Genomic DNA, 14,851 nt, shown 5'->3' with positions numbered 1-14,851 from the left:
TGTAGTGTATTCGAGGTTTAAAAAAGCTTTTAAAGTTTGTAATTTCCACTTTAAAATGTCAGGATTGTCAGGAACGAAAAATGTATCAACCCCTACAAAACATTTCCATTAATTATAATCCACATAATAATTCACATTTCCTGTTTCTTCAGGATTATTTTCCTGCTGTAGCAAACTGGCTCAAATTAAGATCCTACGTCTGTACGTGCGTGCCTGCGTGTGTGTGTGCGAACGTGTGTGTCCAAAACGTGTGTGTGTGTGTGTGTCCGTGTGGGTGTGTGATTGTGAGTGATTGGTGCCACACCTCAGCATCGAAGCGGGGGTCCTGACAGACGTCACTGATGTTGACAGGCAGTCCTGTGGACGCCACCAGCTCAGCAATGCTGTTATTGATCAGCCAATCAGAGCAGGACAGCTTCTCCATGCTGACTTTGTCAAAGAGACACACACTCTCAAGAAATGCCAAATACATGGATTGGCGTTACAGGCAGATGTCAGTCTTTCCTATCAATTGTTACAGTTGAAGTCAGAAGTTTACATGCACTTAGGTTGGAGTCATTAAAACTCATTTTTAAACCACTCCACACATTTCTTGTTAACAAACTATAGTTTTGGCAAGTCGGTTAGGACATCTACTTTGTGCATGACACAAGTAATTTATCCAATAATTGTTTACAGACAGATTATTTCACTTATAATTCACTGTATCACAATTCCAGTGGGTCAGAAGTGTACATACACTAAGTTGACTGTGCCTTTAAACAGTTTGGATAATTCCAGAAAATGATGTCATGGCTTTAGAAGCTTCTGATAGGCTAATTGACATCATTTGAGTCAATTGGAGGTGTACCTGTGGATGTATTTCAAGGCCTACCTTCAAACTCAGTGCCTCTTTGGTTAACATCATAGGAAAATGAAAATAAATCAGCCAAGACCTCAGAAAAAAATTGTAGACCTCCACAAGTCTGGTTCATCCTTGGGAGCAATTTCCAAACACCTGAAGGTACCACGTTCATCTGTACAAACAATAGTATGCAAGTATAAACACCATGGGACCACGCAGCCGTCATACCGCTCAGGAAGGAGACGCATTCTGTCTCCTAGAAATGAACATACTTTGGTGCGAAAAGTGCAAATCAATCCCAGAACAACAGCAAAGGACCTTGTGAAGATGCTGGAGGAAACAGGTACAAAAGTATCTATATCCACAGTAAAACGAGTCCTATATCGACATAACCTGAAAGGCCACTCAGCAAGGAAGAAGCCACTGCTCCAAAAACGCCATTAAAAAGCCAGACTAGGGTTTGCAACTGCACATGGGGACAAAGATCGTACTTTTTGGAGAAATGTCCTCTGGTCTGATGAAACAAAAACATATCTGTTTGGCCATAATGACCATCGTTATGTTTGGAGGAAAAAGGGGGTTCCTTGCAAGACAAAGATCACCATCCCAACCGTGAAGCACGGGGATGGCAGCATCATGCTGTGGGGGTGCTTTGCTGCAGGAGGGACTGGTGCACTTCACAAAATAGATGGCATCATGAGGAACGAAAATTATGTGGATATATTGAAGCAACATCTCAAGACATCAGTCAGGAAGTTAAAGCTTGGTCGCAAATGGGTCTTCCAAATGGACAATGACCCCAAGAATACTTCTAAAGTTGTGGCAAAATGGCTTAAGGACAACAAAGTCAAGGTATTGGAGTGGCAATCACAAAGCCCTGACCTCAATCTAATAGAACATTTGTGGGCAGAACTGAAAAAGCGTGTGTGAGCAAGGAGGCCTACAAACCTGACTCAGTTACACCAGCTCTGTCAGGAGGAATGGGCCAAAATTCACCCAACTTATTGTGGGAAGCTTGTGGAAGGCTACCCGAAATGTTTGACCCAAGTTAAACAATTTAAAGGCAATGCTACCAAATACTAATTGAGTGTATGTAACCTTCTGATGAATGTGATGAAAGAAATAAAAGCTGAAATAAATAATTCTCTCTACTATTATTCTGACATTTCACATTCTTAAAATAAAGTGGTGATCCTAACTGACCTAAGATAGGGAATTTTTACTAGGATTAAATGTCAGGAATTGTGAAAAACTGAGTTTAAATGTATTTGGCTAAGGTGTATGTAAACTTCCGACTTTAACTGTATGTATAATTATTAAAATATCTTGTCCCAAGCAGCGAGGACTTCACCTGATGTCACGGTCCATGTTACACAGGGGAGACATGAGCTCAAAGGTCTTAGAGAACTTTACCACCTGCATAAAAGACACACAATTGGAGAGGGAAGAATTGGAGAGGGAAGAATTGGAGAGGGAAGAATTGTTGAGGGAAGAATTGGTGAGGGAAGAATTGGAGAGGGACGAATTGGAGGGAAAACAGAAGGAAGGAGAAATGAGGAAAATAGAGGAGGAGATGAGGTCTATTGTTGACAGGTGAGTCCCGGGAGAAGGAAGCAGAGGAGAAGAGGTGAGAGGAGCCGGGAGAAGGAAGCAGAGGAGAGGAGGTGAGAGGACCTGGGAGAAGGAAGCAGAGGAGAAGAGGTGAGAGAAGCCGGGGAGAAGGATGCAGAGGAGAGGAGGTGAGAGGAGCCGGGAGAAGGAAGCAGAGGAGAGGAGGTGAGAGGAACCGGGAGAAGGAAACAGAGGAGAAGAGGTTAGAGAAGCCAGGGAGAAGGAAGCAGAGGAGAAGAGGGGAGAGGAGCCGGGGAGAATGAAGCAGAGGAGAGGAGTGGAGAGGAGCCGGGGAGAAGGAAGCAGAGGAGAAGAGGTGAGAGGAGCCGGGAGAAGGAAGTAGAGGAAAAGAGGTGATAGGAGCCGGGGAGAAGGAAGCAGAGGAGAAGAGGTGAGAGGAGCCGTAGAGAAGGAAGCAGAGTAGAGGAGGTGAGAGGAGCCGGGAGAAGGAAGCAGAGGAGAGGAGGTGAGAGGACCCGGGAGAAGGAAGCAGAGGAGAGGAGGTGAGAGGACCCGGGAGAAGGAAGCAGAGGAGAAGAGGTGAGAGGAGCCGGGAGAAGGAAGTAGAGGAAAAGAGGTGATAGGAGCCGGGGAGAAGGAAGCAGAGGAGAAGAGGTGAGAGGAGCCGTAGAGAAGGAAGCAGAGTAGAGGAGGTGAGAGGAGCCGGGAGAAGGAAGCAGAAGAGAGGAGGTGAGAGGACCCGGGAGAAGGAAGCAGAGGAGAGGAGGTGAGAGGAGCCGGGGAGAAGGAAGCAGAGGAGAGCAGGGGAGAGGAGCCGGCAGAAGGAAGCAGAGGAGAGGAAGGGAGAGGAGCCGGGGTGAAGGAATCAGAGGAGAAGAGGTGAGAGAAGCCGGGGAGAAGGAAGCAGAGGAGAGGAGGTGAGAGGAGCCGGGGAGTGGGAAGCAGAGGAGAAGAGGTGAGAGGAGTTGGGGAGAAAGAAGCAGAGGAGAGGAGGTGAGAGGAGCCGGGGAGAAGGAAGCAGAGGAGAGCAGGGGAGAGGAGCCGGCAGAAGGAAGCAGAGGAGAGGAAGGGAGAGGAGCCGGGGTGAAGGAATCAGAGGAGAAGAGGTGAGAGAAGCCGGGGAGAAGGAAGCAGAGGAGAGGAGGTGAGAGGAGCCGGGGAGTAGGAAGCAGAGGAGAAGAGGTGAGAGGAGCCGGGGAGAAGGAAGCAGAGGAGAGGAGGGGAGAGGTCAGTCTCACAGGTGAGTGTATGTCCTCCAGCAGCAACACAGAGCAGCGTTCACACTGCAGCAGGGTCACAGCTCTCTGCATGATCTTCCTCACTATCTTCTCCAGGTCTGTTTGCTCCTCAAACAGGTCATTCACCACCTCTAGCAGAGCCTGGGGGAGCACAACAACAACACTGACCACTCTCTCTATTTGTCTAAGAAATGGAGAGAGAGAGAGAATCTGGAGAACGGTGTAGTGACTGGCTATGTGAGCCCACTCACTCTGCTCCTATCGTTGAGAGACATACAGGCTATGTGAGAGACAGACAGACTATGTGAGAGACAGACACACTATGTGAGAGACAGACAGGCTATGTGAGAGACAGACACACTATGTGAGAGACAGACAGGCTATGTGAGAGACAGAGAGGCTATGTGAGAGACAGACAGGCTATGTGAGAGACAGACAGGCTATGTGAGAGACAGACAGGCTATGTGAGAGACAGACAGGCTATGTAAGAGACAGACAGGCTATGTGAGAGACAGAGAGGCTATGTGAGAGACAGACAGGCTATGTGAGAGACAGACACGCTATGTGAGAGACAGACAGGCTATGTGAGAGACAGACAGGCTATGTGAGAGACAGACAGGCTATGTGAGAAACAGACAGGCTATGCGAGAGACAGACAGACTATGTAAGAGACAAAAAAAGGTGCTACAGTGCATTCGGAAAGTATTCAGACCCCTTCACTTTTTACACATTTTGTTACGTTACAGCCGTATTCTAAAATTGATTAATTAAATAAAAATCTGCATCAATCTACACACTATAACCCATAATGACAAAGCGAAAACAGGTTTTTAGAAATGTTTGCAAATCTATACAACTTAAAAAACAGTATTTACATAAGTATTCAGACCCTTTGCTATGAGACTCGATATTGAGCTCAGGTGCATCCTGTTTCCATTGATCATCCTTGAGATGTTTCTACAACTTGATTGGAGTCCACCTGTGGTACATTCAATTTATTGGACATGATTTGGAAAGGCACACACCTGTCTATATAAGGTCCCACAGTTGACAGTGCATGTCAGAGCAAAAACCAAGCCATGAGGTCGAAGGAATTGTCCGTAGAGCTCCGAGACAGGATTGTGTTGAGGCACAGATCTGGGGAAGGGTACCAAAAAATGTCTGCAGCATTGAATGTCCCCAAGAACACAGTGGCTTCCATAATTCTTAAATGGAAGAAGTTTGGAACCACCAAGACTTTTCCTTAGAGCTGGCCGCCCGGCCAAACTGAGCAATCGGGGAGAAGGGCCTTGGTCAGGGAGGTGACCAAGAACCCGATGGTCACTCTGACAGAGCTCCCAAGTTCCTCTGTGGAGATGAGAGAACCTTCCAGAAGGACAACCATCTCTGCAGCTTTCCACCAGTCAGGCCTTTATGGTAGAGTGGCCAGAATGAAGCCACTCCTCAGTAAAAGGCACATGACAGCCCGCTTGGAGTTTACCAAAAGGCACCTAAAGGACTCTCAGACTATGAGAAACCAGATTCTCTGGTCTGATGAAACCAAGATTGAACTCTTTGGCCCGAATGCCAAGTGTCACGTCTGGAGGAAACAGGCACCGCTCATCACCTGGCCAATACCATCCCTACGGTGAAGCATGGTGGTGGCAGCATCATGATGTGAGGATGTTTTACAGCGGCAGGGACTGGGAGACTAGTCAAGATCGAGGGAAAGGTTAACGGAGCAAAGTAAAGAGAGATCCTTGATGAAAACCTGCTCCAGAGCACTCAGGACCTCAGACTGGGGCGAAGGTTCACCTTCCAACAGGACAACAACCCTAAGCACACAGCCAAGACAACGCAGGAGTGGCTTCAGGACAAGTCCCTGAATGTCCTTGTGTGGCCCAGCCAAAGCCCGGACTTGAACCCGATGAAACATCTCTGGAGAGGCCTGAAAATAGCTGTGCAGCGAAGCTTCCCATCTCATCCTGACAGAGCTTGAGAGGATCTGCAGAGAAGAATGGGAGAAACTCCCCAAATACAGGTGTGCCAAGCTTGTAGCGTCATACCCAAGAAGATTTGAGTCTGTAATCACTGCCAAAGGTGCTTCAACAATGTACTGAGTAAAGGGTCTGAATACTTATGTAAATGTGATATTTCCGTTTTTGCTTTGTCATTATGGGGTATTGTGTGCAGATTGATGAGGGGGAAAAAACATTTTAATCAATTTTAGAATAAGGCTGTAACGTAACAAAATGTGGAAAAAAGTGAAGGGGTCTGAATACTTTCCGAATGCATTGTATATAGAACCTAAAAGGTTTCTTCAGCTGTCCCCATAGGAGAACCCTTTAAATAACCATTTTTGGTTCAAGGTAGATCCCTTTTTGGTTCCATGTAGAACCCTTTCCACAGAGAGTTCTACATGGAACCCAAAAGGGTTCTACCTTGAACCAAAAAGGGTTCTCCTATGGGGACAGCCGAAGAACCCTTTTGAAACCCTTTTTTCTAAGAGAGTATGAGCCAACTCACTCTGCTCCTCTCGTACTCCTTCCGAGACTCTGAAAACAACTTGGCATTGGAGATGGATATTCCGCAGAACGGTAGATACATCTGCAGCACCTGATGGGGGAAAGCAAAGGAGAAGAGAAAAATAGTTATAGGTCTGAGGCTAAATGATAAAAAGGAAAAACAACATCTTTAATTCAGTGGTTGCAGTCTGATCTCAACTGTAATGTGTTCCTTCAAAACAGCCAAGCCACAAAATCCATTAGTGGGATTTAACAAACCTTTTTGGCCATCTAGCTTATCTGTGTGTGTGTGTGCGTGTGTGTGTGTCTGTGTGTGTGTGTGTGTGTGTGTGTGTGTGTGTGTCTGTGTGTGTGTGTGTGTGTGTGTGTGTGTGTGTGTGTGTGTGTGTGTGTGTGCGCGTGTGTGTGTGTGTGCGCGTGTGTGTGTGTGTAGGTGTAGGTGTGTGTAGATGGCTAGTTTACCCTTGATAGCGTTCTTCTTTTCTTCAACGTCTATTAACACACCTGGTTGCTTTCCTCTTAATGGAGTATCGACTTAGTAAAGGAATGACTCATGTACTGAGGTCTTCTGAATGTGCTAGACAACAAGCAGTCACATAAGTAAGATTGACTCTTTTTTAATTGGTTTTCTGTTAAACAGACTGTCGGCCATTCAAAGACAGCAGACCTAGACCTATTTTCCAACACACACTAAACCTACGTCTCAACCCAACTCTTTGATATGTGCTGCCATTTCCCACAAAGAGTAGGTTCAAACAGATTTGCAAATAGCATGCATAACAAGGGGTTGCCAAGAATTGCACTTCTTCATATAAATGGGTCTGTATCTATCACTCTTTTGAACTTCTAATGCATAAAGTGTTGAAAAAGAGTTGACGGTCTTGTTTAACTAAATCCTGCCACCTGGTGGGCATTAATTAGGACTCAGCTAATCCCAAATGGCACCCTATTCCTTAATCACCCTATTCCCTATGTAGTGCACTAATTTTGACCAGGGCCCATAGAGTTCTGGTCAAAAGTAGTGCACCATGTTGGGAATAGGGTGTCATTTGGGACAACACAACAAAAATAAACTGGCTACTTAGAGAGAGAAAACTAATTGACAGGACATGGTTACACAGGACCAATATGTGAAAAATGTCTACATTAGTGAAAGCCCTATAGCTGCAACATTTGTATTGGGGTTAGTTCTTATTTGATATTCCTGTATGTGAAATAATAATCTTCCAGCAAAAAAAAAAAATGCTTGGTTCTGAGACAATAACATTGATCTCCCTCTGGTGGAAGTAGTGGAGATGCTGTCAGTGACAATAATGAATTCTCATTGTATAGGAAGTTTTAGTTTTACGACTACCAATCAAACCCAGCTAAAGTATTTGAAATTATTTCAAATAGTATTTTGAACTCTGACCTTCTCATCGTCCTCAGTAAAAGGTGTTCCGATAGGGTTCTTGTTGATGGCCTGCACAACCCCGATGACCTCTCCATCACTGTTACAGATGGTCATACACAGGATGGACTGGGTCTTATAGCCGGTCAGCTTGTCTATCTCATCACTGAACCGATGGTCCTACAGGACGAGACGTATAGGAGAGGAAATGTCACAAATACTGTACACACACACACATACTAACACATGCACATATTGTTTTTGAATTCAGAAATCAACCTGAACCAACTGAATAGATTTGATGGGAGGAAATATAATTCATTCTTTAGAGAATGGAGGTTAGAGAATGACTGTAGCCTAGTTAGTATTGATCAAAACACTGTGTTAAAGTAGCCTACAGCACCTCATGTGCAGCGTGCAGTGCACCACAGACCTTACAGGCAACTGCCAAAATATAGGAAACACCAACATAAAGTGTCTTAATAGGGTTTTGGACCAACATGAGCCACCAGAACAGCTTCAATGAGTCTTGGCATATATTCTACAAGTGTCTGGAACTCTATTGGAGGGCGTTGGGCCAGTAACCGAAAGGTGGCTGGTTCCAATACCCGAGCCAACAAGGTGGAAAATCTGTCGATTTGCCGTTGAGCAAGGCACTTAACCCTCATTTGCTCCAGGGGCGCCGTACTACCATGGCTGAGCCTGTAAAACAACACATTTCACTGCACCTATCCAGGTGCATGTGACAATACAACATTATTTCAATTTTTTTTAATTCATCCACGAAAATTCCATAATTTTGAGTTTTGTTGATGGTGGTGGAAAACGCTGTCTCAGGCGCTGCTCCAGAATCTCTCATAAGTGTTCAATTCGGTTGAGATCTGGGGACTGAGACAGACACACACACACATACACACACACACACACACACACACTCCATTTAAAACCCCTATGCTCCTTTGAGACCCCTCTTTCAAAGTCACTGAGATTTCTTCTTCTAGCCATGGTAGCCAAAATAATGGGCAGTTGGGCATTTTTATACATGACCCTATGCATGATGGGATGTTAATTCCTTAATTAACTCAGCAACCACAGCTGGTTTCAATATACTTGTATCCCTCATTTACTAAAGTATCTCCTTTATTTCGACAGTTACCTGTATACCTTATTGCTATTAATCCAAATCTGTATCCCAAATGAGGCCCTATTGCCCACCTACTGCACTACTTTTCACCAGGGCTTGCGCTCTTTTTTTCCCAAAAGTAGTGCACTATGGAGGGAATAGGGTGCCATTTGGTACGGACCCAGGTAAAATAAATTGGTCCACTGGGTCCCAGGACTGGGCAAAATATCAGTCAAAATCACACGAGGCGGCTCTATTCCTGGTAGCCTGTTGCCTAGATCCCGCCAGTAGCCTAGTTCCCGACAGTGTCTCTAAGATGTACGTGCACTCATTGCAGTAATAGACCCAACGAGGCCGGACCAACTTCAACAAGTTGCCTTTGCCTCTGCCTCGCGAGCCGCCCATCGCCACGATATAATGACGTATAGCGCACGCGCAACTGGTGGGTGGGACTCCGGTGACCGAGAGATATGGAGCTTGCAGCCTTGCAGGGAATTAAATGTCCATGGTTTTCATATCTCTGTCTATGGAGGAAACGATGGTGGATGGGCTGTATTTTCTTTGATGTAATTGTAATAATTACCCATAAAAAAAATGATGTAATTGTAATAATTACCCATAAAAAAAAACTCTACAATAGTTGTCATGGTGATGATGTGTGGATGAAAGCTTAAAACGGATGTGTCCTGATCGGGGAAGGATGTACAGTGCCTTCAGAAAATATTCACACCCCTTGACTTTTTCCCCAAAAAATTGTGTTACAGCCTGCATTTAAAATGGATTACATTTAGATTATTTTTGTCACTGGCCTACACACATTATGGCCTACACACAATACCCCATAATGTCAAAGTGGAATTATGATTTTCAAGACCCTAAGAAGAAGCAGAAGAATATCAGGATAACTGGATTTACCAACGGAGCAGACAGTTCTTCAGGTTCTGTAGAGAGAGAGAGAGAGACTGATAGGATGCCGTTTCAGATTGTTTCTTCCACTTTGACAATACAGAGTATGTTGTGTAGATCGTTGACAAAAAAAAGTTAAATCAAGTTAAATCAATTTTAATCCCAATTTGTAACACAACAAAATGTGAAAAACGTCAAGGGGTGTGAATACTTTCTGAAGGCACTGTATCCATAGAGGATTCACAAACTTTTAATTTCATGATATTTCGTTTCTATATCCCAAAAATAGCTTTGAATAAAAATGAAATATTCGAATTTTGCATTTAGGGTTTGCAGTGATAGGTCAAATTTAGGAAAATTGATGTTTCCAAATGGATAATGTTTACCTCATATGCGTTGGGTATGTTTACAGTCTCCCCATGCTCTGCCACGTATCCGATGATGCCCTTTCCCCACGGCACCTGCACCTCGTTAGAGTTCAGAGTGCTCGAGGAGGGTCGCACCGTGGTGCCCGAGTGCACATCAAAGAACTTAGACACGAGCGTTCTCTTGTGAGAGGGTCCCTCAACTAGGAACAGCGAGCACCTATCCGCATCCACCAGGATACACACATTGATTAGGATCTTATAACTCAGGTTGGTCATGTCCAGGTCATTGGAGACATCTTTCACCAACTCAAGGAAGAACTCCCTCTCGTTGGTCTCCTTCAGTCTGTATTTGTAGTCAATGGCACTGGAAGCGTACTGGGGCACATTGACCCTGGACTCGAGAAGGGCGCTCAGAATGTGCCCGGTGGTTGGCGGCAAGGAACTAGCTTTGCGCAGTAGCGCGCGGCGTCTCATGCTGGACTGGGAATCATCGTGTTCCCTGTGACTGGCGTGCTCGTCGTAGGTTCTATGAGCGGTGGTGGCTTTGGACCGGGCGAAGTTCCGTCGGAGCTCCATGTGGGAGGAGCGGCGCCGGAGACCGTCAGTGTTGGTCGGCCAGAGGGGGTCCCTGGGCACTCCGCCACGCTTTTCCTCGGCTAGGGAGACTTTGGGCGGCTGTTGGTCCTTCAACCACCTGCTCACCGTATCGCATTTTCCTTTACGCACGACATACTCCTCAAAGAGGTCTGGGTGGCAGTCCAAAAACGCTTCCACGTCGGAGAAGTCAAAAGTAGTCATCTGGAAAACAGAAAAGACCCTAAGAAGAAGCAGAAGAATATCAGGATAACTGGAGTTACCAAGACAATTCATGAGGTGCTCTGGAGCAGACGGTTCTTCAGGTTATGTAGAGAGAGAGAGAGCGAGTGAGAGACTGATAGGATGCCTTTCAACTCTTCATGTACTCCCTGCTGCCCATTTAAAACAATCCATCGTCGTCCTCTTCTATGGAATGCTGCGAGCAGAGATTTTCAGCTAGGGTATTAAATATTAATGAATTCTGTTTACTTCTTGAGACTAAATTGATGACGCCGAGTGTCGCAAGCTGAGGGGCTATATGTCAGTCAGCTAAGACTACATCACCAGATGCCCTGGTGATTCTGTAGCTTATACAATGCAGATCAGGATGAAAGCACTGTCGGCGTGCTGCAGATCAGGAGGAAAGCACTGTCCGCGTGCCTGTAGCAGTAGAAGTTGATGCTCTCTCTCTCTTTATAAGCCAGGGACACCTGAAATGGCACTCTATTCCATATTTAGTGCACTGCTTTTTGCCAGGGCCTATGATGAATAAATAGGGTGCCATTTCAGACACAGGCTCGCTCTCTTTACAGGGCTCCAATTTCAAATGAATGAGAATTTTAAATTACATTTCCTTTGAATCATTTTAGAGTGACTGCAGTGTGTGTGTGTGTGTGTGTGTGTGTGTGTGTGTGTGTGTGTGTGTGTGTGTGTGGCTGTGTGTGGAAAAGAACAGAGAAAGATAGAGAGGGAGAAAAATAAGAGAGAAAATTGATATTAATGTCCAAGTTCTCCTTTGTAGACCCACACTAGACAGCCCAGCACACCTTGAGAAGCCAATTACCACTTTATAAAACAGATCAATAATCCTCCCCCTGGTCTGAGCAATGGAACACCAACTTTGAAGTTTATGGAGCACAATTAGTTTTAATGCCATTATTAAAACACTATGTTTTGCCTCCAAAACTATGTAGGCTCAGGTAAAAAGTAGTGTACCATATGGGGAATAGCGTGCCATTTGGGACTCTTACTGGATAAACAACAATAGTTGATCATATGCAACAGAAAAAGTGGTATGACTAATAGTAATGACGGTGGTGACTAAAGGCCAAGTGGTAGGACTAATAGTAATGACGGTGGTGACTAAAGGCCAAGTGGTAGGACTAATAGTAATGATGGTGATGACTAAATGCTGAATGGTAGGACTAATAGCAATGATGGTGATGACTAAAGGCCGAGTGGTCGGACTAATAGTAATGATGGTGATGACTAAATGCTGAATGGTAGGACTAATAGTAATGATGGTGATGACTAAAGGCCAAGTGGTAGGACTAATAGTAATGATGGTGATGACTAAATGCTGAATGGTAGGACTAATAGCAATGATGGTGATGACTAAAGGCAGAGTGGTCGGACTAATAGTAATGATGGTGATGACTAAAGGCCAAGTGGTCGGACTAATAGTAATGATGGTGATGACTAAAGGCTGAGTGGTAGGACTAATAGTAATGATGGTGATGACTAAAGGCTGAGTGGTAGGACTAATAGTAATGATGGTGATGACTAAAGGCTGAGTGGTAGGACTAATAGTAATGATGGTGATGACTAAAGGCTGAGTGGTAGGACTAATAGTAATGATGGTGATGACTAAAGGTTGAGTGGTATGACTAATAGTAATGATGGTCTGTAGTCCAGTGGCCTTGTGTCTCCATCTTTAGTCCTTCTTCCAGGGCTATCAGAAAGCTGCTTTCACACAACCACACTGCTCATGAATACACTGTTGTATGTCTATGCTATACATGTCTATTTCTCTCTCTCCCTCTCTCTATCTTTCTCTCTCTCACACACACACGCACACATGCATGCACACACACGCACACACATACGCACACACACGCACACACTCCAGCTCTCCTAGTTCTGTGTTTGAAATGTGCTTTAAAATATTCACTTTATTCTCCTGGAAACTGGAAACTAGTCTAGCTGGATTGCTTTGGGCTGGCATCAGGCTCCTATCATTCTCAGCAACAGAGAGAGAGAGATGTCTCCATCATATAGCTGCTCTAGTATGTATGGTCTCCATTGTCCATGAGACAGAAATGGACTGGCCATAGGGCAGATGGGCTCTACCATCTTCCTTTAGCCCATGTGGGCCATTATTATTTGGCTAATAATGAGGGCCTCTTGGAAAAAAAGTGTATGGTATGGGGACCTCGATGGGAATAAATGGGCCGGTGTGTTAGAAATGCCCTGCCTGATTTCTGGTTCCAGTCCGCCCCTCTTCATTGTCTGTGAGATCTGGTACTGAGCAGAGGAGACGTGAAGTGGTGTGATGATGCCTCAGGGGGTAGGCGGCTGTTGCAACATGTTGTAACAATGTAAACGCTCATCACTAGGCTATGTACAATAGCTGTTGCTTAATTAATTGAAATGTCATGCACATGTTCTGCAAATGTGGCTAATGAGGCCTGAACTACACGGAGGGATCTAGTTATACATGGATGCGGCAGGCAGGCAGGCAGGCAGGCAGGCAGGCAGGCAGGCAGGCAGGCAGGCAGGCAGGCAGGCAGGCAGGCAGGCAGGCAGGCAGGCAGGCAGGCAGGCAGGCAGGCAGGCAGGCAGATAGATAGATAGATAGATAGATAGATAGATAGATAGATAGATAGATAGATAGATAGATAGATAGATAGATAGATAGATAGATAGATAGATAGATAGATAGATAGATAGATAGATAGATAGATAGATAGATAGATAGATAGATAGATAGATAGATAGATAGATAGTTAGATAGATAGATAGATAGATAGATAGATAGATAGATAGATAGATAGATAGATAGATAGATAGATAGATAGATAGATAGATAGATAGATAGATAGATAGATAGATAGATAGATAGATAGATAGATAGATAGATAGATAGATAGATAGATAGATAGATAGATAGATGTACTGTATAACACAACACTGGTATGTTTTCAGCCCCGCAGGCAACGGCTTAGTTTGACACCAGTGTGTAGTGAGCTAATCAAACCACCTCTAAAATATATTGGGTATTAACAACAAGCAGAGCCGACAGAGCCTGGAGAAATCTCGACATCTATTTAACATGTATAATGCAGCAGCAGGAAATGTAATCCAGAGAGCAGCGCGGCTCTTCCGCTGAGGCTGAACAGGCTAATTGGTCACTGGACCAAGTTGGTTGCGTCCCAAATGGTCACTGGACTAAATTGGATGCGTCCCAAATGGCAACCTATTCCCTTTATAGTGCACTACCTTTCACCTGAGTCCATAGGTAGGTAGTGGTGCACTATATTGGGAATAGGGTGGTTGGTCATGAAGTGATACATCTCTGTGTTTTGCTAAGACTTTGGATAAGGTCTCAAGAGAATCCCAATTAAAGAGCTAATGCTGAATATGGTTCCTTAAAACAGCTGGTAAACCAGGCGTGCCTAGGCTTCTTGGCAAGCACTCCATTAGCTGAATCCCAAATGGCACCCTATTTCCTATGTAGTGCACTACTTTTGACCTGGGCCTATAGTTCATTATTTTGCACTATATTGGGAATAGGGTGCCATTTGTCAGAGGGTGTGTCCCAAGGCAAGTGGCACCCTATTCCCTATATAGTGCGCTACTTTTGACCAGAGCCCTACGGGAGCCTATTGGCCCAAAAAAAGTGCACTAAATAGAGAATAGGGTGCTATTTGGGATGCAGACTTAGACTTGGGTCTGCTGCATGAAGTGATACATCTCTGTGTTTTGCTAAGACTTTGGATAAGGTCTCAAGAGAATCCCAATTAAAGAGCTAATGCTGAATATGGTTCCTTAAAACAGCTGGTAAACCAGGCGTGCCTAGGCTTCTTGGCAAGCACTCCATTAGCTGAATCCCAAATGGCACCCTATTTCCTATGTAGTGCACTACTTTTGACCTGGGCCTATAGTTCATTATATAGGTTATAGGGTGCCATTTGGTACGCAAACCATGTCACGTCCATTTGTATTGTATTGATTATGGGGCATGCGGGGGATGGAACGGTGGGCTAGATTCTAGAATAAGGGCAGGGCATTGTAGCCTAGAGGTGTGTTGTGTTTCACTGTGGGTCGGTGT

General features: G+C 44.8%; 1 protein-coding gene across 1 annotated transcript in view; it reads right to left on the bottom strand.

Moving 5' to 3' along the window:
• LOC121556568 (dual 3',5'-cyclic-AMP and -GMP phosphodiesterase 11A-like) overlaps window positions 1-11,138 on the bottom strand; it is a 30,598-nt gene extending 19,460 nt beyond the window's left edge. Inside the window, exons 1-6 of the mRNA XM_041870443.2 lie at window positions 9,964-11,138; window positions 7,570-7,728; window positions 6,160-6,249; window positions 3,655-3,795; window positions 2,196-2,260; window positions 305-449 (exon numbers count right to left, since the gene is read on the bottom strand). Coding sequence (XP_041726377.2) covers window positions 305-449; window positions 2,196-2,260; window positions 3,655-3,795; window positions 6,160-6,249; window positions 7,570-7,728; window positions 9,964-10,815 — 1,452 coding nt within the window. The 5' untranslated portion in view covers window positions 10,816-11,138. The remainder of the gene's footprint in view (window positions 1-304; window positions 450-2,195; window positions 2,261-3,654; window positions 3,796-6,159; window positions 6,250-7,569; window positions 7,729-9,963) is intronic.
• Between the last annotated feature and the right edge of the window lie 3,713 nt (window positions 11,139-14,851).

The sequence above is a fragment of the Coregonus clupeaformis genome, unplaced genomic scaffold (assembly GCF_020615455.1).
Source record: "Coregonus clupeaformis isolate EN_2021a unplaced genomic scaffold, ASM2061545v1 scaf0064, whole genome shotgun sequence".
In the NCBI taxonomy this organism is placed as follows: Eukaryota; Metazoa; Chordata; class Actinopteri; order Salmoniformes; family Salmonidae; genus Coregonus; species Coregonus clupeaformis.
Note: the sequence above shows the minus strand (reverse complement) of the source record. Positions and strands in the feature narration are given on the sequence as shown.